The following is a 25,948-nucleotide window of genomic DNA, read 5'->3' as shown; positions in this document are numbered from 1 at the left end:
TTCCTGCACTCCTGGAGGCACGTGCCTGACTTCTGTCTGGGAGGCGGCTGGAGTCCATCCTTTATGGTGCAGTTCAGCCCTTGATGCCATTGTCTGCGGGGAGATTGCCCGGATACTGAAAGTGTGCGAGTGATACTTTTCAATTACTGGACACACGTTCTGACACGCTGTGTGGCCTTCACCAATTTGCTGCACAATCTGTCTTGATAGTACCCACAAAGCAGACTTCTTCATCGTGTGGACAAAGTGATTTCTCTCTTCTGTTGCCTAGGAATCCTTTTGTAGACGCAACCCACTGACGGGACTGTGTAGATCAGCATGTGGGAGCGGGAGGCCCAAGGGGAAGAGGGTGGGAATGAAATGCAGACATGTGGACCGGGCCCCAGGAATGAGCCTTGGCTACCAGAAACTTTGCTCAATGCCTGGAAGGATGTGTGCAGCTCGGGGTACCCCGAGATGGCATCAGTGTGAGTGACTCTGCTGGGCGGCCTAGCATCCCGACTTTCCCCTTACAGTGGTCGGTTAATTTGTGTTGGAAGAGAATCATTTGCCAATGCTATCCTATTGCCAAGCATTATACCCAACACTTTAAATATATGGTCTCACTTGATCCCCACAGTAATCATATGAGGTTTATATAAATGTCTCTATTTTGCAGATCAGATGATTGACACTCAGGTATAAGGAACTTTGGGAGAAGATGGAATTCAAACACAGGCCTGGGTGAGCTAAATCCCATGCTTTCAATCACATTGCTATCAATCTAGATAAATTGAGGCTGATTTTGCATAAAATACAAAATCTCACTCCTCTCTACGGAAGCTCAGAGTGGTTCTTCAACAGCTGAGCCTCAGAAAAAGCAAGGCAGAGGCTTTGATCACTTTTGATAGTCCTCTGGATACATAGTAGTAGATAATTTTCTTAGTAAATTTCTATAAACCTGTTTTGCTTCAAGACAAAGTTATTTCCTCCTGTTATGACCCATCCTATGTCTTATCATCACCAAAGGATTCCAGTCTAGTCATTTCCCAGATATAGTCATTTCTCTGCTCAAAGACCTCCATTGCCCGTGGTTGTCCCCAAGGCCACGGCCACTCCTAGGTACCCTAAGCTGACCACACCCTGCCTTTCCAGGCTGCCTTCCCAATGCTCCAGTCACCAGCTGTGAGTTTTCAGCTGTGCTCTGTGGATCTCTAAAGCAGCCAGGATTTTAGACCAGAGAGTGCTGCTTTCAATATTTGGTGGGTTTGCATAGAATCTCACCTCGAGAAGGATTCTGTGGTCTCATAAAGTTTGAATAGTACTTTTCTCACTCAACCACACCCCAATGCATTTGCCAATCTCCCTACTCTATGTTTCTGCTCAAGCTCGTCCTTCTCTTGAAAACAGATCCCTCCTTCCCAGCCTTTAGAAAAAAACCAACTCTACCGACAGCTCGATTGTGGACATCTAGAGCCTCAAGACAGTGAATGTCTGTTGTTTAAACAACGCGGTGTGTGGTACTTTGTTATGGCAGCCCCAGCAAACCAATACAGAAGCCAAGTGTTTGAGGGACCAGAACGCCTCCTGTGCCCGCCTTTCCAGGCCTTTCCTGCTCTCAGTGGTGAGACAGTAGCACGGCTTTCAATTTCTTCCTTTCAAGGATCTTAAGCCAGGGGTATTTCTATCTTTAACTGAAGGGTCTGTTGAGGGCCTGGCATGGTGCTAATGCTGGGATACAGCCGGAAATGCCTTTGGTTTTGTCTCCCTCCACGTTTCCAAATTCCTTAAGCACCAGAACAGTGGCTTTCAAATTTTTTTAAATTTTTTACTTTTGCATCTTCACCAGCATCTATCTATCTGGGTACGCAGTGGGAGTGCTGAAATAGCAGTGATTCTCTACTTCCTCAGAATTCTACTATGCGATGGTCATCCCTTCCGACCCTCATCACGTATAACTCTTCTTAGTTGTGTGTGTGTGTGTGTGTGTGTGTGTGTGTGTTTCATCTTTCCTTCCAGACTACAAACTTGCCAGGAGGCGGAATCTGTGGGTAAACAACACCTAGGACTCAGTAATAAATGCCTATTGAGTGAACAGATAGATGAGTGGATAAATGGAGACAGAGGTGGGGATGCTGGGGATGGGGTGGGGGTGGGGGCCGTGGCTAGGTACCTAATCTCAGAAATAATAGAGAAGAAAACCTAGTCCAAGAAGGAAAAGGAAGGTGGATCATGATTCTTTGGCTCCTGATTTAAATACACAAAGCTGAGGTACACCTGGGGCTCATTTGTTATTATTTACAGCCACAGTGTCAGAATCTAATGGACAGAGCCTAAAGATGTATGAGGGAGCCTATGGAATATTCATTTTGGCTGTCACTGATACAAAGGGCTTCTAAGAAAAGCCATTGAGATTAATAATAATAATAATAATAATAATAATAATAGCTAATGTTTATTGATTTCTTGCTGCAGGGCCAGCCACTATGCTAAGAGTTCATACCCATCATTTCATTTAATCCTCCCAACAACCCTGTAAGATAGATGATATTTTTAAAATATAGCTTCATGAGATATTAAATAAAATACTCGAGGTCTCAAGACAGGAAGTGGTGGAGCTGGGATTACAACCCAGTTGGTATAATGCCAGAGCCTAAGCTCATGACCTCTGCTACAAAGACTCATTTATAAAATCTCCTTGCCAGAAGCAGCCAAAAGCTCCAGTCCTGTTTGCAAGAATGTCTTTTGTGACAAAAATTATTTTGTTATACAATGTGTACTGTTTCCTGTATATCCATCTGTATCCAATTAAAGTAAGATGAGAAGCTATTTTGAGGGGGACACCTCGGTGAGGGTAGAATACCAACTGTTGCATGAAAAGTTTGGCCATTCCTATCTACTTGTGGTCAATAAATGTTCATTTAATCTAATGCACTCAATTATGCTTGAACAGTCAAAGTTATTTCTGGGCAGCAGTCCTTGGATGCTATTTGTTCTAGTGGTGATTTAAAGCAAAAGGCCAGAATCATCATCATAATTGAGATTGGAATCTGTGGCAATGCAGGGGGAGGAGGAGGAATTTTGAATGGTGTGTTTTGGGGTGACCTTTGCACATTCTCTTCTTCCCTAGAAATTTAATTGTTTATTTAGCGAATATTTTTTTTTTGAGGAACAGGCACTCATCTGACCCCCTCGGGATACAGTGGTGAAAGAAGAGTCAGGCTCTCTGCCTACACTGAGCTTACAGTCTAGAGGCAGAGACACATACTAAACAACAGGTAGTTGTAGTCCTGTGCAATGGAGGCGGTGATGGCGGAAATATAGGGTGCGATAGGAGCATGTGGGAGGGAAACCTACCCAGGCCTAGGATGTAATGGCTGAGCAGTGGAATGACCATCCGGACGACCATCCGGGACCACGCTATGACACCCACTGGCACCAGGCCAGCCAAGGTTGTGCGATATAATTGGTCGAGGGCCCAGCCATCGCCCCATGATCACCCTGCAGAGGTCACCAGCCAGCGGGGCAATCAATTGGGGGGCTCCACGATCACCTTAAAGAGGGAAACCCAGACTGGCGGCTGGAGGGAAGCCCAGGACCCAGGTGCCGGTGCCCGGGGGTGCCAGAGGGAAGCCGGTGCTGGCACCCAGGGGAAGGAAGACCTGCTCTTGCATGAATTTCATGCATCAGGCCTCTAGTGTGTTTATAAATCAGGCCTAAATGTCACCAGGTAGTCTGTTGTTTGTATAGTTTTAATCACACCTCACAGTTATGGGAGTTACCTGATTGAAGTGCCTCCATACCAACTCTTTCAACCTTGGGCGCAATTTCAGAACAGTAATCCATCAGAAAGATAAGAAATTAGAACATTTCTTATCTAATACAGAAGCATAGCAATCTTCCAGGTCCCAAATGCTGAGAGTTTCAATAACATTACAACCAGATAGTTCAATGCAATAAACAGCTTTTTTTTGCCAAAGATCCAGCTTTCTGTGTGCCGAGATGCCACCTAGTGGGCTAAAGGGTATACAAAAAGTATTCCTCTATGAGGAATAGTCCAGCATTTTCTTCCTAAAGTTTGAGGTCTGAGTGGCAAATGTCTTAGTGAAATCTCTAGATTTAAAAAGCTAACTAACTGCCAGAACCGGTTTGGCTCAGTGGATAGAGCATCAGCCTGAGGACTCAAGGGTCCCGGGTTCGATTCCGGTCGGGGGCATGTGCCTGGGTTGCGGGCATGTCCCCGGTGGGAGATGTGCAGGAGGCAGCTGATCGATGTTTCTCTCTCATCGATGTTTCTAACTCTCTATCTCTCTCCCTTCCTCTCTGTAAAAAATTAATAAAATATTTAAAAAAAAATAAAAAGCTAACTAACTAACTAACTAACTAACTATAGGTCCAGCTTGGAAGGGGAAAGTATCAGAAAATATCCACAGCAAAGGGATTGGGTGGTAGTAGGAGAAGCTGATGAATAGAAGTAGCCTGCTTTATCTAAGGTGGGTAAGACTTGGAGCAAATAGAAAAGCCAGACTTCAGCATTCAAAGTAGATAATATAAAAGATACATTACATTTCACAACTCCTTACAGGATTTGGCATCTTAATGCACCTCTATGTTCACTTGGTGAGAGTTGACATCCAAAGAAAGTTTATTGATTATCTACTATGCGCTTGTTGAGTACTAAGCTAGGAACTGAGACAGAATAATGAGCAAAACTGAAGAGGAACCTGAGGACACAGAGAGATACTACTTCAGAACATTCTGGATTTTACCACTTACTCTTTACATTTAGTATTAATTTGACAGTCACTATTTCAGCCATGTTTTCTCTTGTGGTTGTCAAACTGCGGCTCGGCAAACTGCGGCTCGTGAGCCACATACGGCTCTTTGGCCTCCTGAGTGTGGCTCTTCCACAAAATACCATGTGCAGGCGCGCACGTACAGTGCGATTGAAACTTCATGGCCCATACGCAGAAGTTGGTATTTGTGGAAGAGCCACACTCAAGGGGCCAAAGAGCCACATGTGGCTTGCGAGCCACAGTTTGCTGACCACTGTATACAATCCTAACAGAACTGATTGTTCTGTTACTAAAGGCCAGGACTCTAAGGGAACTTATTGCACCTGTGGCAATAAACCTGTTGAAGCAGTTTTATCTTTACTTTGGCTAGAGATCAGATGGTTTACCATCTTGCTGTCAGGGGGCATTAGGAGAACTCTTTGTATTCACCTGGGGATGGCTGAGTGTTGCTCACCTTTTATGGAGTGTTTGAATCATTTCCATAGGGCCCAGAGTTCCAGCAGAATGTATGTGGCAATCCAAGCTTTAGTTTTTGCCTGTGTGTGTGTGTGTGTGTGTGTGTGTGTGTGTGTACTCATGTATGTGAATGTGCATGTAGACTGGTCTGTTTTCACAGAGCATTATTACCTGCTCAGCAATCTAGAGAGTTTGGAGAATCTGGAGATGGAGCCTAGGCAGTACTTTCTCTTGCACGTTCACTCAAGACAAACTGACAATCACTTTTAAGTCTTCTTTGAAACCCTGGGAGTATGACCTGAGCAACGTGGTCATTGTATCTAAGAGTTCATGGCTTAAAACAAGTGAAATTTCTGTGGAATGCATTATATAAGGTTGTATCAGTAATAAAAGACTTTTATGGGTGTTGGCTACCAGCATACATTTTCTTTGTTTATACCATTCTAGTTTCCCCTCAAGTCTGTGATTTTTCTTCTCCCTGCCCCCACCATACGGCCAGGGATTAGGCATGGAAACTGAGCTTGGCCAAACAGACATGCTATTCTTGAGACTTGGAATTTTGCACTGGTGACCGGGTCTAAAGGGAATGATGGAAAGTCATTACTGCTTAGCTGTCTGGGTACCAGAGGGTTCTGTGTCTCCTGCTCTGCCTCCTGCCTTCTGCTTCTTGAGCTTCCTATTTCCAAGGGTCGTCCTCTGGCATCCCTTCAATTCCGTGAGCCCCCTGTTAGTCTTCCAGCAACCTCCTGGTGGCTTATGTTGTCAAGAGTAAATTTCTGTTGCATGCAACTAAGAACTCTAACTGAAATACCAATATTAAAGCTGAAATAGCAGGAACGCATTAATAATATAAAGTGCTTGTGCATCGACATCTCTATTGCTAGAATGTAATTTTCCATGCTGGGATTGTGTGTCACCTGCTGGTCCAACCTCCATCCCTAGAATAACAATAATTATTATGTTAGCTTAGCACTAATTATTAGGCTACTTGCTTCATATACGTCACCTCATTTAATTCTTAAAACAATGCTTCTAAAATAAACACTAATGTCATACTCATTTTAAAGATAAGGAAACTGTGGCTTAGACTAACCCACCCAAGATCAAGTTCAGAAGTAGCAGAGTCAATACTTAAACCTAAGCCTGGGTCACTTCAAGATCTGTGTTTGTGATTCCTCTACTAATCTGCCTCTTGTTTGGCCTTTCGGACATACACATAGTGAACACTGGTTCAATGTTTCTTCCAGTTAATGAAACCACCACAATAAATCAAATAATAGGAAAAAATTTTAAGGTGTTCATGAATTATGAATTAGCTTTAGGGAAAGGCTAAGACTCAGCTCGTGTACAGAGCCACCGAGCCTCAGCGTTGGGTGTTATGTGTTACCATCAGGAGTCCACGTTCCCCCTGTTCTTGGTGCGTGGGTTGGGGTGGGAGGGCGGCCCTGATGGCCCAGCTGGGTCTCTCCTGCCTGTTAAATATCTACTGGACTGAACGCTCTCCCAGCTCCCAGCGCGTTCATTAGTTACCTGAACGTACCTACCTCATCTGTCATCAACACTCAAATGGCCTGAGGGATTTTTCATTTCCACTCCATTTCCAAACGCTTTCTAGCATGTACCTCCCACATCTGGAATCAATCCTGGCCAGGAGCGAAATGCTGCGCGGCTGGCTCCTCCCAGAGCATCCTTTCTCCGGAGGAGTGACAAGAATATGTCGCGTATGAATTAGCCATTCTCTTCTGGAGGAAACTGCCATGGCAGAGGCGGCCTTCCTAAGTTCTAATTCACTCAGATACCCACTGTCTTTCCTGGGTTAAGCAAAATATTTAGTTATAACATTTTGAGCTATTAGAGCCTCAAACACGCACATATTTTTCAACTAGATTTATTTGAGTTGTAAGTTGTGAGAATCCTTTGGAAACACCTCAGCTCATTATCCTTTCATCTGTCTCTGTAGAAAAGACGTTAGAAGATTGAGTCTTAGAAAACATCTCTGACTTTCAAGTCTCCTGCTGTGGCCCACGCTACTATTTCTGTCTGTCTGGTACCCACTCAGGAGAGAAAAGAGAGTATCAGTTTGCCAATTATAATGAAGTCAATTACAAGATTTTAATTTCATGCTATTTCTTTTTTCCTTTTCTAAGTGGTTTGGAGGCTAAATTTATAGACTTCTAGAATTGCTTTCAGGGGACAATTTTCAGATCCTTGTGAAGGAAAGATAGTTCAGGTCTTGTCATTTCTTCTTCTTCTTCTTCTTCTTCTTCTTCCTCCTCCTCCTCCTCCTCCTCCTCCTCATTTAGGTGAGGGGGCTGGATAGGAAATAGGAAAAGGTGACCTCAGCACACAAAACTCCAGACGTTCTTCTTTGGGAATATCTTCATAAAAACAAATGGCGATGAAAGCCCCTTTCTGACAGGCCCCAGGAAAATATGCGTCTGCATATGGAAACCGTCAATCTAGTGATTAACCTGCATTAGGTTAGTAATACAGCGCTTCCTGTCCTTAATTTCAAACACCATCAGCTTTTTTTTTTCTCTAGAGGAAATAATAAGGAAACTCCAAGATGTCCAATATATCTCCAGATACAGCCCTCGGCACCTGCCGGGAGGTGATCCTCGCTGATAAAGTGAAATATCACTCCGGAAAACAGAAAGTTACAAAACAAGAGAGATACATAACGAGAGGCCATCAGGGAAGTAGGAAGGCAGTTTCCCACAAAAAGAGCCCATGGTTTAAGATCGTGAAGGTTGCGTTTTGTTTGGCTTCTGTTAAGGCCAGTAACTGAACAAGGAAGAGTTTGTTAAATAGACTCAGTTGTATACATTTTGAAGTGTCTTCTCTGTGCCAGTCGTCAAGCTGAGTGCCTTCTTGACTACTGCCGTGTCCACTGTGCCACCCTGAGTGTGCCCTGCGCACTGTGGGGGCTGCACGTGAACGGCCAGACCCCGGGCTGTCCTTTGCCTGCACGACTGGGCGATGCAATGGTGAAACCCTTGAGAAAGCAAATCCAGATCGAGGGAACACAAACAATGTGAACAGTGAGCTCTTTGAAAAGAAAACTGCTTCCCTATGGCAGAAAGGAAGGGGGAAGGGGCCCATGCAGGGAGCCCAGCAAGCAGGGAAGGTGGGCCCTGGGGAGTGTGATATTACACAGGAACATAATGGGGCTGACTGCATACTTGTCTAATTACTGAAGCTATTAAAATCTCTATAATTTAGATTCAGGCAAAAAAAAAAAGGCTCCTATGCACACACATGCTCCTGATTGGATTTTATGAATCCGCTCCTTTTGATTCTAGAAGGACGCCACCCTGCTGCGTGCATGTGGCTGCTGAACTGAGTGACCTTCTCCCCCAGCCCTGGCCCTGCCCCCGACCAGTATGCTCTGTTACTATAATAAGCGGTTCGGCTAGATAAGGCGGCGGGTGATGGGATCATCTGTGTTGAAGCCGAATTATAATGCCTCGGTCAGCGGATTTAATCTAAACCAAATGCTTTGGGATTCTGAAAGCTCTGGGAACAGAGAAAATATAAGTTTTATATTTTCCCAAGTTCAAACAGAGAGCAGATAGAGAGATTCCAGAAGCTCAGAGAGTGGCAGCAAGAAAAAAAAAATGTTGTTTCTCCCAAGTTCAATCAAAGGAACAAGTAGGCTATTCTTTGCACTCATCTTTTCCTCTTTCCATCCTCGTCTGTGCCCTTCCTTTTCTCTTCACACAAAGAAGGGTTATCTAAGGTCAAACAGAACTTGATCAAACAAGTACTTAGCCCATAGAAGGTGTGCAATAAATACATACTCCTCGCATGAACAAATAGACAACATGAGGGCGGGGGTGTAGTGACCATGCGCTCAGCATCGGGCTTCACCCGGGCCCTTCTTAGTTGTGAGACTGCAGGCAGATTACTTAACATCAGTGCCTCAGTTTCCTGATCTGCAAAATGGAGCTAATTACACGTGTGAGGACTAAACAGGTTCATGAATGAAAAAAACTAACAAGGTGCTGGCTACATAGCAGGCAGTTTCCTAGTTTAGCATTCCTTGCCTCTATCACCTGTGCTCCTACCTCTTCTGATGACCCTGGGGGTATCAATGGAGGTGGTGGCAGTGATGGTTAGTTAAAGTGACATTCTCCTGGGGCCCCAAGAGAGGAAAATACAGATTCAATAACGTTTCTGAGGTCATCTCAAAATTTGTTGTACTCTGCCTTTGTCAGAATCCAGTGTATCTAAAACTTGAGAGTCTTCCGATGAATCAGCTATTATCAGTCACAAGGCAGCTCTGAGATGTCATAGATTGTATGCATGAATGAAAGAAAGCTCAATATTTTGATGCATTCAGGCCTGGGGTGTGATGGTTCCTCTAATTTTAATGTAACATTAAAATTCTATAACATAAAATATCTTATTTTGAATTCGAAGTCTATGATCTCTTTCGTCCCCTTGTAATAATACAATGGTGCATACTTCTTTTATATACATTGTATGCCTAATTTTGGAGACTATTCAATTATTGTTATCGTCTTTTCACAGATGAGAAAATAGATGTTCCATGGGTCGTCAGAAACCCAGCCAGGGCTGAACCTCAGCTCTGATATTTTGCAAACATTTAATGAGCACCTACTGTGTTCCAGGTATGTGCTGTGTTCCAGGAACAAAGCAGAGAACAGATTGAGCCGCCTTGGAGGGTGTCTTTGACCTCCAGCTGAGTCTCTTTCCTTATATTAGGACTCTGGCCAAGGACAGTGACATTAAATTATAATCCAATATATCTATATATAAAATAGAGAAATATGCTAATTAACCAGGATGCCATAAGGGCAGACCAGACAGGAGGAGGTTGCCCATGTAGCGTTGGGGGTGGGGCAGCAGGGGCCTCCCAGCAACTGCGCTGGGGGAGGGCCTGACCAGCAGCGGCTGCTGGCTGCTTTAAGGGCCGGAGAGGGAGGCAGGGCCAGACTGCGAGGCAGGGCCGGACTGGTCGCGGACCCTGGCTGCTGTGGGGCCCAGGGAGCGAGGCAAGGCCGGACTGGCGACTCAAGGGTGGGCGGCGCCGCACGATTTTGAATCACGCACTGGGCTCCTAGTTTTCCATATAAAAACTTAACAGTTTGAAGGAGGTTTCAAAAGAGTACCTTAAAGGGAGTTAAAAAAAGCATTTTAACATGATTTCCGACGGGTGGTACAGTAAGCTTTGACTAAATTAACTGAAGTACAGTTGTAACATGACTTGCAATAAAATGATCAGCAAGTTACCGAAACGTGTGGAAACATCGCCACCTTATATAAAAGGTAAGTGCACTGGAGTAGCAGTGGAGACAGCAGGGGTTTCCAAGCCAACAGTTTTTCTAGGGCCAGTAGCTCTGACTCCCAGGCACCGGTATCGTAGGCCACTCCTCTGCTGAACTGCCCGGCTGCCGCTCCCCAATTATTCTCCTGATAGAAACAATACGTATTCCCTCCTGCCTGGAAGAGTAGCAAGTAAAACAGCTTTGTGATGGTAAGAAATGTCAGCTTCATTAGCTTTTCTCTCCCAGGTAGTAAGTGCTTTCTCCAAGGAATGTCCAAAGTTCATACCACTGTGTGAACAAGTTTATATTTCCTTCTCTTTTCTCACTTAAAATTCATAGATGCAAAAGTCACACTCGGGAATGATAAGAAATCATCATGGTTTATTGGTTTTTAATGTAACAACATATTACCACAGTGCAAGTTAGAATCTGTCTCATTGGACATGTACTTTGAACTCTCCCATTGAAAAGTACAGATCCTATGTCCCCCGAACCTTAAAGATTATGGAACTCAGAAATATCTCCTCTTATACCAGGAGTTCTTTTTTTTTTTAAGAACTTTTAAAAAAATTATTTTTATTGATTTCAGAGAGGAAGGGAGGGAGAGAGAGAGAGATAGAAACATCAATGATGAGAGAGAATCATTGATTGGCTGCCTCTTGCACACACACCCTCGCCCCCACTGCGGGGGACCAAGCCCACAACCCAGGCATGTGCCCTTGACCGTAATCGAACCTGGGACCCTTCAGTCTATAGTCCAATGCTCTATCCACCAAGCCAAACCAGCTAGGGCACCAGGAGTTTTTTACTTGGAGTTTGCAGATGTTGTTCAGGTAGACCTGTGAGCCTCATGCAATGGTATGAAAGAAACATTTTTTTTGTAGGTCCATTTTGTAAGTTTATGGCCTTTCAAAAGATTCTCAAAGGGGTATATGAATGAGAATAGTTTGAGAACTCCTTACAACAATCTATTGAGGTTTTGAATGCTGTCAATTCATTTATAAGGAATTTCACATAATTTTTGAGTGTTTCTTTCAATTTGGCATTTGAAACAAAAATATACAGTCATCAAATATATATTTCAAGAATATCGGAGGCCTGGTTGACACCATGACATTTATTTTATTTGCACAGTTTGGAGAAGTGTTTCTAGCCTCTGAAAAGCAGAAAGGACTATCCAACTATAACTCCATTTCATTTGACTCTGAGGGTTTCAGTTCCTGCACAACTGACTGAAATGAAATTCTATCAAGTACATCCTCTGTGCCTGTTGTACAGTTGTAATGCCAGTCTGTGGTCCGCAAGAGTGAAAGATGGCTGAGCCTCCTCGTCCGCCCCATCATGTTGCTCTGGGAGGAGGACTGCTGGGCATTATCCCTGGGCCCTTGTGGGCACAGCCCTGTCTCTTGATGTACTTACTTTCCGGTTGGGGAGACAAGATGTGCTCAATATACACATAATTTTTCCCCCCAATAGGCCACTCTATAGACTGGAAAAACTAGAAAATGTACACACAGAATTTTACTTGAATATAAAATATCTATGGCTAACACTGTCCTTGATTATGATATGTCTTATTAGGAATTTATAGATAATTTATAGATGATTTATCAGTGTTGATTCTTCAAAATCTGCCCATGAAAAATCCAGTCATTTTAAATATTTTTTAAAATATGTTTTTATGGATTTTCAGAGAGAGCAAAGGAGAGGAAGAGAGAAATAGAAACATCAATGATGAGAGAGAGTCACTGATCAGCTGCTTCCTACACGCCCCCTACTGGGGATCAAGCCTGCAACCTGGGCATGTGCCCTGACCAGGAATCGAACCATGACCTCCTGGTTCATGGGTCAATGCTCAGCCACTGACCCACACCTGCTGGGCTAGTCATTTCAAAGGATACATTTTAGGACTAAATTTTAAATAAATGACACAGATTTCTTTTATAGAAGTGGATTTTCCTAAATTCAGAGTGTTCTGCAATCTAAATAATAGGCTTTTCTGTCACAGTCTTCTGTTTACAAATAGGCAAAGAAAGTTTTCTTTCCTGTAAGAGAGAGAGGGAGAAAAAGAAAATATTTTTACACACACTAATTTATATACGCACATACATATCCACGAGGTTCAGTAGAAGTTGCTATTTTTAAAATATTTATCAGAATAGGTGGGTTAAAACTTGATAAGGTTTGTAAAATTTATAGAGGCATCCCTTTCAAGGCTTGATGTGAGTTATGAAATCTAATTTTGTTTTCATGGCTCTGTGATAAAATTTTATCAACGTTATAAAAGGGGTCTTTACTAAGACTGACCGGAAATCAGAACTATCTGGCCAGGCAATAAAAACACATTCCTTCGCTGCAAAGTGTCTGACAAGCAAGGTTTACCTGAAATTGATCGATAAGTCTTCCTTTTACAGTTGAGTGCATTCACTTTGCCTCATAGGATAATAGTTTTCTTTTTAATGGTTTTTCCATTAATATCGGACTCCAGTGTTAGTAAGAAACATGAAAGACATAAAAGGGAGAGAGACATGCCTTCCAGAAAGAACGCTGTGATCTTTCAGGTAGAGCACTGGTGCTCACGTGAAGTGCATGTGTGGGTGAGGGTTGGGGCTTTTGCTGCTGACTTATGAATTGAAAAGTACTTTCCCTTCATCTTAGACTGTGATCTTATTTGGAAATAGGATCACTCCAAATGTAATTAGTTAAGATGAGGTCATTCTGGACTAGGGTGGGCCCTTAATCCAATATGACTGGAGTCCTTATAAAAAAAGGAAAATTTGGACACAGACAGGCACATAGGGAGAATGACATGTAAAGGTGAAGGCAGAGATCAGGTGATGATTCTACAAGCCAAGGGATGCCAAACATTGTTGGCAAACCACCCAAAGCTAGGGCGGAGGCATGGAACAGATCTTTCCCAAACTGGCTTCAGAAGGAACCAACCTTGCAGGCACCTTGATCTTGGTCTTCTAGCCTCCAGAACTGTGAGACAATGAGTTTCTGTTGTTTAAGCCTCCGGTTTGTGGTACTTTGTTACCAGAGCCTTAGCAACTAATACACGGATGCATACAGCCATTGGGGTAAGAAATGAGACCCCTGATGGCTTGCTGGGTCCTGGTGAGCTGGCCAGGTCCTCTCCCGTGCCCTTGGCAGTGCTCCTCCTACCTAAGATTGGGCATCCAAGTGCAAATCCCTTTGCCTAACTTAGCCATCATCGGGGAAACCTTCCAAGACAGCAGTGACTAGACCAGGGGTGGGCAAACTTTTTGACTAGAGGGCCACAATGGGTTCTTAAACTGGACCAGAGGGCCGGAACAAAAGCATGGATGGAGTGTTTGTGTGAACTAATATCTGGGCCGGATCCGGCCCGCCGGCCGTAGTTTGTCCACAGCTGGACTAGACCCTAAAACTATTCTTTGAAGGCAACAGTGAACTCAGTTTTAGAGTTACCAATAACCATGCTTGAAATTCCTACAGCACTGAATAATGGAAAAAGCACTGGCTTTGAGGTTAGGCAGATCTGGGCTCCAATACCGGCCCTGCCACTTATTGGTTGGTGGCAAGGTATTTCGACTCTCAGAAGCGCAGCTTCTTTTGTGAAATGTGAAAGTGGAAGTAGAAAACAGGTCTACTTCCGAGGGTGGCCCTGAGTATGGAATGAAACAGACAACAGTGTAGAAGGCCAATGTGGGTTCTGGTGCGTGTAGACGCTCAGCAGTGTTAGTGGCCTTGCCCTTCCATGTTTCTGATTTGATTCTCATGTCAAAGGACTTGCCCAGCAGGGCGGGAGGCAAGACCCAATTCAGGCCTTTCACACCAAGACCTGAGATCTTTCCCTGGGAGGAACCACCTCCAGGCCTGAGCCACCACTAAGCTGTGCCGATCCCTCCCTCTGTCACTCTGATAAAATTTAAAGTGGGTTTTGGAGGATCGAGATGATCTGGATGCAGGTCCCAGTGAACACCTGTAGAAAGGCCTGACCAGGCAGAGAGATAGGCTTCCCAAGGTCACCTGGGGTGCTAACTGAATCTCACTCCTGCAACAGAATCAGACTTTTAAAGTTGGGTGGGACTTTAGAGATGGAAGACTTTACATTCCTCATTTTATAGAAGCGGAAGCAGGAGCTCAGATGGGGCCCCAACCACTTAGCATAAACCACAGTCTAATGTTCCTTCCATTCTATTATGCCCCTGTAGCTACAGTGTCTGCTCAGCAATGGAAGAACCAGGATAGGCCCAAGGATAGGTAGATTATTCTCAGAATAAACCTTTGTCATTGAAGAGAATTGCAGCTTTAGTGGAATCAAGGTGCCTCCCAGCTCTGTGATGCTGAGAGCAAGACCAGGTAAAGGTGGATTTCAAGATGGTGCTGCAACAGTAATGTAGCGAAGGGGTAGGCACATCAGGGCTCTTTCACACCTACTGTCAGGGGTGGTGAGTTTCGCTCATCTCAGCCCCAGCAGCTCTTTAAGCAGCTCATGGCAGTTTCCGAGTAGGTGGAAGGGGCGAGGAGCAGTGACTCGTGTTTGGAAATCTCCTAAATTGGCTGACTCCCATTTACATGCTGTTTCTGGCAACAGAGATCAGTCTGGGTCACCTCCATGTCACTGAGTAAATATGCTGAAAATTATTACTATTTCAGACAAATGTTTAACTGTTCTCAGATTATCTATGACACCCCAGGCCAGAGTCACAGCAATCTAACCTGGGAGTGAGTTTATTTTACTTGGTGATTTATGGAATGAGAATTCTGGGCGCTCTGTGGGACTAATTTAATATGAAACATTCAGATGTCTGTCTTATAATGCCATTCATCTTTCCTTAGCCTGCCTGCACCAGGGGGCATGTGGTTCAGAGAGCAGGCTCTCCCATCTCAGCCACAAATCATCACACTTGTGAAAGGGGGTGACACGTCTTCCCTTCCAAGCCCGGCTGCCTGCAGCAGAAAGGCAGCCAGCAGTTAAGGGTCCATCTGGGCACTGATGAGGGAAGAATGCTTTCTACTCTATCAGGCCTTGGGAGTGTTTTGAAAGTTACAACTTGAAAAGAAGGGATCATAGTCAACATTGCTTTAGATTGCCATGTGATAAAGGAAGTTCAGTCAGTCTCTACTGCCTTGTCATCAAGTGCAAGACTTGTTTTATAGCCAACTTGTGTAATAGCCTGTGGATTGATGTGGTAATGCATGCCTTAGTTTGGGCTGCTGTAACAAAGTACCATAGGCTTACAAGCAACAGAAACTTATTTCTCACAGGTCTGGAGCCCAGAAGTCTGTGATCAGGGTGCCAGCCTGGTTAGGTTGTGGTGAGAGTCCTCTTCTGGGTTGCAGACTGCTGACTTCTTTCTCCCTGTATCCGCACATGGCACAGAGCAGAGCAGAGGAAGGAAGCTCTCTTATAAGGGCACTAATTCTATTCATGAGGGCTCCATCCTCATGACTTCATCTAATCCTAATTACTTCCCAAAGACCCCACCTCCTAATGCCATCACATCTGGGCATAGAATTTCAACACATGAGTTTTGGAGGGACAAAATATCCAGTCTGTCATAATACATGTGATTAGGTAAGTAGAGTGAATGTGTCTCCAAAACTTGCCAACCTGAGTGTGCTTAATTTAATATGAAAGGTCTAGTCCAGCTTTTATATTAGTTCCCTTTGATGGCTCCCCACTGCACTTAAAAAAAGAAAAATTTCAGCCCAGCCAGCATGGCTCAATGGTTGAGCATCGACCTATGAATCAGGGGGTCACAGTTCTATTTCTGGTCAGGGTACATGCCGGGGTTGCAGACTCGATCCTAGTGTGGGGTGCGAAGGAGGCAATAGCTTAGATTCTCTCTAGTCATTGATTTTCTATCTCTCTCTCCCCTCTCCTTTCCTCTCTGAAATCAATAAAAATATTTTTTGAAAGATAAAAGAAAAAAGAAAAATTCAAACTCCTTAGCATGACTGACGAAGCCCTCCAGAACTGGCGTGTGCCCACGCATCCCTTGCTTCATGCCCGTTACACCAACATTCAAGACCTCTGCACTGTCCATGTAGCCACACTGCTATTGCATACACCTTTGCATGCCCAGCATTCAGAACAGTGAGTGCCTGGCTATATTTATATAAGAATTAGTTCCTTGAAAACTCATTTTCTGTTTTCTAAGGAAAGTATCTATCTCCCAACCTATATGGATTCCATTTGTGGGGCAAGAGAACTATTTTGAAAATTAATTTTTCTAAGAGCACTTATTATGAAATGAAATAATATCCTGTGGAACTTCATAGTTTTTGATGATCCTGCCAGGACTTAGAGCAAGCACAGGACAGAGAGGTATAGTCTCCCCCCAGCAAGAAGCTCCTACAGTGGAGAAAGGCTCACTTTGGCAAATAGGACCCCTTCCTGCCCCTGTTCCAAAGCTTCTCCTCTTTGTGCAATAAGAATGCCTAAGAAAACTCCAGGAAGCTGGCTATGGCTCCCACCCTCAGAATGACTCTGCTCCTTTATAAATGTATCCTAACCCTGACATTATTCTCGTGACCTTTAAGATTTCATCGGCACCGAAGGCAGCTTAATTAACATGGGAAGCTCAGCACCTCAACTCATTTGATTTGCCTCCAGCGTCTGGGCCTGGTTATAATCTCTGGGTGGGTGGTCTGGACACAAGGACATTTCCATTACTTCTCAAGGAAATGGTGATGAGTAAACGTGAGGACATTTAGACTCAGACTCTTACACAAAGAAGCAAGCGCTTGCCTTTATAACCTCTGAACATGAGAATAACAGTGTCCATAGGGCTCTTGAAACCGTACTTAGCGCTTGGGCCACGCCCAGCTGGGGGGCACAGAACTCCTGGGTGGGCTTCTCAAGAGTGGTCAGCGACCGCTCTCTGTTCCAGAGGCTCGTCGAATGCAGACTCCCTGCCCCACCTCCGAATAAGAATCCCTGCTTTCGAGTCTGGGACTCTGTGTTATCATGCCTGTGCGCACATTAAACTTTGAGAAGCATATGAAGGAAGCATTCTTGCTGACCCACGAACAACTCAGGAAGGATTGTTTTTAAGATAAAAGATGGGATTTAAAAGTCCTTAGAAGAGAAAAGCAAAAAAGACTGAAGAGAGAAGTCAAAAGGCAAGGAGAAAGAGGACAGGAAGGAAGAGTGTGGTAGAAATCTCAAAAGCAATATAGTAAAATCTTATGCTTTGCGGGGCGCTAAGCCTGGCATTTCTTGGGGTCCCTCCTCTCCTCCATTCCTTTCCAACTCAGTCCGCAGGCTTATTTAAGGAGGGTGTGCCTTTAGGCACTTTTCTTTATAACAGTTGCTGGTGATGGCACCTAGGGATGACTGGCAGCTGCCTCAGCTGGTCTGACAGAGCTGGCATTATTGACCATCCTCACCCAGGCCAACACACCAATAGTAATTCCTAAGTTGGACACACTAGGACTGATAAGCCAGGACCTAATGGATCTAGCAGCTGACTGCACCTTGTATCTAGCCATAAACCAGCACAGGATACCGCAGATAATGTGTGATGGCACGTCTGATTCAGAATCACCATTTTCCTTGCCGTATAAATATAATTTCCTGTCTCCTCTCTTCCTCCCTCCCCCGACCCAGTTGCACCATGGATGTAAGCACTTCCTCACTCCTCATATATTTCCATTTGCACATATGGTGCAGGGTGACAGCCTATGGATAGTAGTGTCACATCACAGACGGGAAGAATTAGAAAATATGAGAGCGGGCAGCAGGCACCCACTGAGCACCCACGGTCCGCGGCCGGTCCACTTACTTTCATCAGCCCTCTCCTGAGTGGTTTTTGTTGATCTTGCTCTGCAGTTGCTTCTGGCCAAGCAGCCCCAACCATGCCATTTATGCCGAATTCTAGTTTATTGTGCTGAGAACAAAACTGCTGCTCGTTCTTTCTGCTCACCTATGAGGAGGGGTGGAGATGTGCTCAGAGGCAGGCGGGAACTGCAGGCATTGGTGTAATAAAAACAACCGAGGGGCACCACTGGGTCCAAATTCCACTTAACCCAGGACTTTGTAATGTCCTTGAATAACACAGACTTGTGGGCTTTGATCGCTCTCTTCCAAATGATGCCAGGAACAACGTGCTGCCTTGGTCAATCGCAAATCTCGATGGCCCTCAGCACACCTGGGCTATGATTAAAGGTCAGCTCACAAATGCTGCAACAGCTACTGGCCGCAATTTCTAAGTGATTCTCTCTTAAAAGAGAACAGATGTATCTTTACCTTTTGTTGTTGTTTGTTTGTTTGTTGCTTTGTTCTCTTGACCCGCAAACAAATATTTAGTTTTTATGAACAATCAAGAAAAAAAAAGGAAATTCAAGGTTATTGCTTTAAGAAACTACCTCTGCATTTTGAATCATTACTGATGTGTCCTGTTTTATAAAGCTGATATAAGCACCCAGATAAAATGATCCTTATTTATAAATGCTGTTGGTGAATCTCAGAAAGCCTGTCTGTCCAAAGGCATATTGCTTTTAGTTCACTTGCATAGAAACATACAACTTCACTCCAACACTTCACCAGGCAACCAAAACTAGAGTAGGGCAGAAACATCTAGAAAAGTTCTTCCCCCCAGGACAATCACCAATGCTGATCTGCTTGTTCATCACATCTGGATCACCTTAAGGGTGTGTGAGAACCAGCAGGAAATACATTTCTGGAGAAAGCCATGGACTTGAGGATGGTTGCTATAGTCTTTAACAATAAATGGTTTCCAGTTGATAGAAAAATATTGAAATGTGACTTATACATATGAGGCTGATTCAAATTTGATAAACATGGCCCCAAAGGAAATTACTGCGTTTATTAAAAGCCTAGGAGGGCTGAACAGAATTGCAGTCATTTTATCCTGGAGTCCTTGCTGAAGGTGGGGTAACGGCTCCCCAGTCCTCCTTCCAGCCAACCACAGAGGAAGGTCAGTAATAAAGAAAGAACAGGGCTGGCCTTGGTCTAAGCTAGACAAGCCGTCCTCAACAAAGCCAGTGTTGCTGCCTTGCTGGTGAAGTGTGATGTGTTGATGACTGTTATATTACATCTAAAATCCCATTTACTAGTAATAGGAAAGTTCAGTGCAGAGTCTTGCCTTATGTCTCCTGGTACTTGATACACATTGTGTGATATTACCAATTTTCGCTTCAGGCGTATTCACGTGCCACAGTGAAGACTTCACAGGAATTTGCACGTTTGATCTAGGCTGAAATTATGCCATTTTCATTGCAAATCAACTTATCCGTGGCAGCAAAATGATAGGTACTTTTGCTCCTAGAGAAATGCCTTTGTTTTCAAGATATTTTGATAAAAACATAAAATGCTCTGTGACTATGGGGATTGTGATCCTGTCATTCTAGGGAGGGGCTCAGCAGGTTAAGAATCCTGTTGGTTTTATGTTATACGTCTAAAGTTAATATAAAATAATATGGACTATAAGCTGTAACTAAAAAAAATTTAAATTAATAAACATAAAAGAATCTTGTTAGCCTACTTCATAACTGGGAGTGTATTTCTTCACCCTTCTTGTTTGAACTTTCTTTTTTTAAAAAAAAAAAAAGAAGAAGAAGAATATGAACAAAACAAAATGCAATCTTTTCCTTCTATGCTCCACAAAGCTGTTCTGGAATGCCTTCACATCTCTAACATCCACTGTATGTAGAGAAAATGTCTGCAAAAGGGCAAATTGCTGTGGCGGTAACACGGGAAATTTCACCTCACTGTGCTCTGCTTTTAGTGGGGTTGGAGACGGCAGCAATTTATTCATGCAGCCCCACTGACTTGAAGACAGGGAGTAAATACTGGGCCTTCTGCAGCGTTACCCAGAGCCCCCTTCAGCAGAGATGATCTACTGCCTCCCTGCATCACATTAAAGTGGTGGATGGAGGAGTGAGCCCAGCTGAGCCATTCTGTACACACCTAGCCAGGTTGCAATTTATATTCAGACGGAGCTGTGAGTGGCTTTCAGAGGAAGAGAGCGAAAAAGAGCATTTCTCTGGAAATGTTCTACCCAGACTGGAAACCAAACTCTGATTTGTCACTGCTATTTTTAAAAAATGATTCTTTCATCAACGCAGGAAGAAACTGACACCTAAGATTGCTAAGAATTTTCCTTGACCCTGCTATTAAAAAAAAAATCATTCCATGACTTTTTCTTCAAATAGTGCATGTACCCTCTCCCAGAGTTTCTGTATCAAGGACACAGCCCATGACTTCTGGTTACTGAGCTTATGTCCACAATTATACAGCTTCACCCTTGCGCACAACATCGAGCCGTGCCCTATATAGTCCTACACTGTTCTGACAGGCCAAACCCAGGGGAAATTGGAGGAGGAAAGATTGACTCACGACGTGGCATTCAGTGGCTACCAGCCATTTCCTTTTCATTCAGTAAATACAGGATTTTAACATGGAGATTTGGAAAATATGGTGGCTGAGCCAGAAAAAATGTCAGTCTGGGTCAAATTTAATGGTAGGTGGTCAAAGAGTCTATTTTATTATTTAAATATAAATATAACTTGACACCACTAAGTTATTTTTCAATAGTAACTAGTAGTCTTCTTTCTTTTTTCCTGGAAGAAAATATACTTAACATAGTTATTTTACTGGCATTACTTTGTCTAGTTCTGTTCCCTTTCCAGGAATAGGTTTGAGGAGTCAAATGCTGCTCTACGTAAAATGTAAAGGTAATAGCTTTTTAAAGAGAGAGACGGCATAAAATTAAAAAGGATGGATGGGGAGGGGTGGGAAGAGATTAGCCAGAGAAGTTTTATGCATACATGCATAACCCATGGACACAGACAATAATGCAGGAGGGGGTACGGGGGTGGAGGGTGTCAATGTGGAAAAAAGGGAATATCTGTAATACTTTCAACAATAAAGATAAAAAAAGGGGCGGGGGATGGCACTGACTGGGTGTTTCAGTTGATTGTAGTGTCATCCCTACACCAAAAGTTTATGCATTCGATTCCTGGTCAGGGCACACACCTAGGTTGTGGGTTCCATCCCTGGTCCAGGCACCTATAGGAGGCAACCAATTGATGTTTCTCTCTCACATCAATGTCTCTCTCTCTCTTTCTCTCTCTCTCTCAATAAAAACATATTCTTGAGTAAGGATTAAAAAATTAAAAAGGATGAATAATAATCACATCAAAGCAAGTATATTAGTACACATGTATAGGCTACACAGGCAAAATACAGCACAAAATATGATGGCTCTGCTAGAAATTGAGTCGATGTACCAGAGACTGTAGCTTCTCGGGTGGAGACACCACGATGTCTGTGGCTTCAGGGCCCTGCTGCCTTCGGATTCTGGCATAACTGGCTCTGACCTCCATCAGTTGTTTTAACTCTGTTAAAAAAATATTTTGAGAGGCAAGTCAAGGCATTAATGGGAAATAATTAAAAGTCCAGGGTAATGAAACACTGAAGTTTCCTCAGAAATCCTTCACTCCATGCCGGACTCTCACTACACACTTGACTTCTTATCACATCACATATGTGTTAACATTCTTGGGATTTCTACACAATGGCAGTTGCTGGAGAGGGCTTCCTTCCAGGCATGTTATAAAGCCTGAACTGAAAGCTAACCTAGGAGTGGTCTAAAAATTGAACCCACTGAGAAGATGGTAAACACAGCAGTGAGAGCAGTTCAGATCTCATGACAAACGGGATAAAGCACTCTTTTAATTTTGTCAGGGGTATGCATGAAAGAAACCATTCTAATGGCATCTGATTTGTTTTGCCAAAAACCCAATGTGATTTTTTGATGACTAACTTCCACGTGCTAAATGTTTTTACATTATAGTACACAAAATAAGTTATTATAAAGTATTAGTTTTGAAACTCCTAGACTGTCTTATTTTCTACTACACATAAGCCAAGAAGCTACAGAAAAATTATGAATGAAGTTTTTAATAAATTAAATGTCCCTTTATAAGTATATACATGCTAGTAGCCTTTCTCTCTCTTTTAAAACATTCTGAATATTTAGATTTCTATAAATAATTATTTCTAACTTAATTCTTTCAGAAAAAAAAAACGAGATAGCACTCATATAGTAAACTAAGTTTCTAAAGTGCAATTAAATTAAAAGTCTGTTATCAATCAGATTTTTTAGAACACGTATCACTTACTGGAAAGAATTCAGACAATTGCAGAAAACCACTAACCATACGCAGGTACTATGGGGACCCACTTTCATAAAAAAAGAATCAACTTTCACATCATAGTAATCCACGTGCTTACAAAATTGAAGACGCAAAAACAAACGTTTGTCCACACAACCTAGTCACAGGTTCACAGAGCCAACAGAGAGGGAAATTGTAGGGAGAGTGATATTTGCATTTCCAATTTTCTCTCTTCCCTTCACAGTTTTTATTGGTAATGAGCCTGCCTCTGGGAAAGCAGCCTACACTTCTCACTGTGTTTTGGATACCCTTTGGCTAGGTTGACTGCAGCATTCTTAGGTTTATTTATCATAGAGGTCCAATGAACACAGTAAGGCCAGGAGGCTGAGGTCCAGACGACTGAAGGCCAACCCAAGAGTATGAAAGATTAAGCATACCAGTAAATAATGAAGGGACTTGGTAAGTACCTCCTACTATTCAATTGTGTTGTAATATTTCAAGTGTGTTTACATACTTAGATTGAAAACTCTTTCAGGAAAGAAACCCGGAAGGGTTTCTTTTATAGGCTATGCACTTTGGGAACACACAAACTGTCAACTAATACCAATGATAAGAACCCCAATGATTGGCATATTCTTCCAAGGAACCACATCATGAGGGTCTGAAGAAGCTGGGGTATTGGGTAATGGTGAGTGACAGGGACAATAGAATCAAAGAATACAATACTGGAGCCCCTTCCTTTGTACAGGAAGGTGCTAGAGGAATAGTTGTAGCACGCCCAAAACAGTTCTGGTCATCCCAATAAATTCCTGTTACCCTGCTTTTTAGTCTTCATTCCTATGCTTTTGTTCCTTCATGACTAAATGTAAAGGGCTAATTATGACAGTTTGAAAAGTTTTTGGTTTACATACCTTATATATAACATAGTAATAATCATTTTATGGTGACCTTCTAAAAGAAACAATCTAGCTTCATTACTTTAGAAAACCAGATAATTCACTTCCTATTCTTTTAATGTCTTTAGAGTGATAGCAATGCTCTTCAGAATTTCCTAAAAATGATGTTTTTGCTGATCTATGCTTACCTACCAAAAAGGGCTTTAAATTCCTCAGGATAAATAAGATAAAGGACAACAGTTGGTTTAAAAACAAATACATGTTCTTTCCCACTATTATTTATGAAAGAAAATTATCAGAAAACAGACAAAATGATTAAATGCGTATATATTTACTTTTTACTAAAGAAAGGAAATTTACTAAAGAAAGGAAAGCTGGTGTGGCTCAGTGGTTGAACATCGACCTATGGACCAGGAGGTCATGGTTCGATTCCAGTGGGAAACATGCCCAGGTTGCAGACTCGATCCCCAGTGTGGGGTGTGCAGGAGGCAGCTGATCAATGATTCTCTCTCATCATTGATGCTTGTTTCTATCTCGCTCTCCCTCTCCCTTCCTCTCTGAAATCAATAAAAAAATATTTTTTACAAAGAAAGGAAATCTGAAAACCAAATAGTTGTTAATAAGCAAACACTAAGTTTTAAATAATTTGAAAAGTAGGAAGACAATGGAGCCTCACTTTCCTGAGGGTTCATACTAGCACTAAGGAAATACCTTCAAATTAGGCCTTGAGAATCCCTGCAAATAAGCCCCTTAGAAAAGGCACAAGACTAGCAGAATTGTGATTTTTTTTTAACTCTGAATTCTTTAGAGCAAACAGTGTCATAAGTTTATACATTTAACTTTAGTAACATGGATTAGAACAGTGTAGAGGAGGAGTTCTTGGAAGAAAATACTGAATGATTTAATTCTTTGGAAACTCAATGGGAAGAAACTGTCATCATACCTTTTTGGGTTACGAAGCCGTGTCCTGTGGACACACAGATGAACATGTCTCGCTCTATTTGGTCCCAGGACAGAATCAGCTCTCCCCCGGGGGTGTATAAGGTGCTGGCTGGGCGGGTCATCTTCAGACGAGCGGAGCAGTCATCTAGCAGCTGAGACACCAAGGTACACACTTAGCATTGGAAGGTGGGTTGTCACAACATAGTCAAGTATTAAAGATTCAACTCTTTTAAGGGAACTAGTGTCCTGATTTGAACACTCGTTTTACTTATAATTGTTAGAGAGAGATATAAAAGGATACGGGGAGAAAGACATACGAATTTCACTCAAGTGCTTGAACAATGAGGAACGTCAGGGCTACTGGAGAAGAATCCAGAATAAATTAAACTTGATCATCAAAAAAATAGAAGAAAAATTTCCTGTCCCAAACAGACCATGTCTTCAGATCAAATAGGTTAATGCAGGATAAGTCAAAGTTAATAAGTCAAAGTTAATTTAAATATAACTGGGTGGAAAGTATGAATTTCAGACATGGGGGGAAATTCAATTATGTTTAGATCTGTTTTCTGCAACAATGAGTTCCTAAGAAAATAAAGCAGTCTATGAAGTTTTTAGGGGAAAAGATTTTTAACATAAAATTTCAATATCCAGCTAAATTATTACGTTTGGCTATAGAAAACAAACGATATTCTCATGTACCCAAAAAGTCAAAGCCATATTATATACATTTCAGATTAAGAACTGAATGAAGTAAATTCCTTCACTATGGGAAAGCCATAACATGACTAATATTAGGCAGTAAGACAACTAGAACACAATTCGACTTCTACAAAACTGGTCAGAAAAATAAACAAATTAAACATTTTAAAATAAGTTTTCATAGAAAAAATAATAATAAGTAAATATAAAACATCACCAAAAAGGGACATGGGCAAGGAAAAGAAAAGCAAACAATTCTAATTACCTAACAATTTACATATAAATGTGTTCATTGGAGTATGTTTTGTAATAGCAAAAATTTAGAAACAACTTAAATGGAAAACAACAGAAAATAGGATGAATAAATAACAATCCATCTATTTGACAACATAATGATACCATTGAAAATAATTAAATTGTATGGATAAAAAGGTCACAATAATGTTTTAGGTGAATAATACAGATTGCAAAATTGTGTATGCCCTGTGATCTACTATGATCACAATGACAAAAAAATTATGACTCGGAGAGAAACTAAGATGGCGGCAGAGATAAACACCAGGAAATTAACGCCGCACACAACAATTGATTAATACCTCAGAGAAACAATACGGACTTCACCCAGAACCACAGGAAGCCTGGCTGACTGTAAACTCTACAACTAGAAGGAAGGAAAAGCACACTGAGACCCGCAGAAGCTGCAGGAGAGAAGCGCAGAGGTACGGGGATCTCGCGGGGCTCGCGCGCGGAAAGGGGG

The 25,948-nt window shown here is 42.6% G+C and overlaps 1 protein-coding gene across 1 annotated transcript in view; it reads right to left on the bottom strand.

Annotated features, from left to right (window-relative positions):
* Positions 1 to 12,397: 12,397 nt before the first annotated feature.
* Positions 12,398 to 25,948, bottom strand: part of DCDC5 (doublecortin domain containing 5) — a 68,774-nt gene continuing 55,223 nt past the window's right edge. Inside the window, exons 17-20 of the mRNA XM_015566494.1 lie at positions 24,494 to 24,644; positions 21,767 to 21,876; positions 18,298 to 18,438; positions 12,398 to 12,567 (exon numbers count right to left, since the gene is read on the bottom strand). Coding sequence (XP_015421980.1) covers positions 12,505 to 12,567; positions 18,298 to 18,438; positions 21,767 to 21,876; positions 24,494 to 24,644 — 465 coding nt within the window. The 3' untranslated portion in view covers positions 12,398 to 12,504. The remainder of the gene's footprint in view (positions 12,568 to 18,297; positions 18,439 to 21,766; positions 21,877 to 24,493; positions 24,645 to 25,948) is intronic.

This window comes from Myotis davidii, unplaced genomic scaffold (genome assembly GCF_000327345.1).
Source record: "Myotis davidii unplaced genomic scaffold, ASM32734v1 scaffold330, whole genome shotgun sequence".
NCBI lineage: Eukaryota > Metazoa > Chordata > Mammalia > Chiroptera > Vespertilionidae > Myotis > Myotis davidii.
The sequence above is the reverse complement of the archived record's forward strand: the minus strand, read 5'-3'. Positions and strand labels throughout refer to the sequence as shown.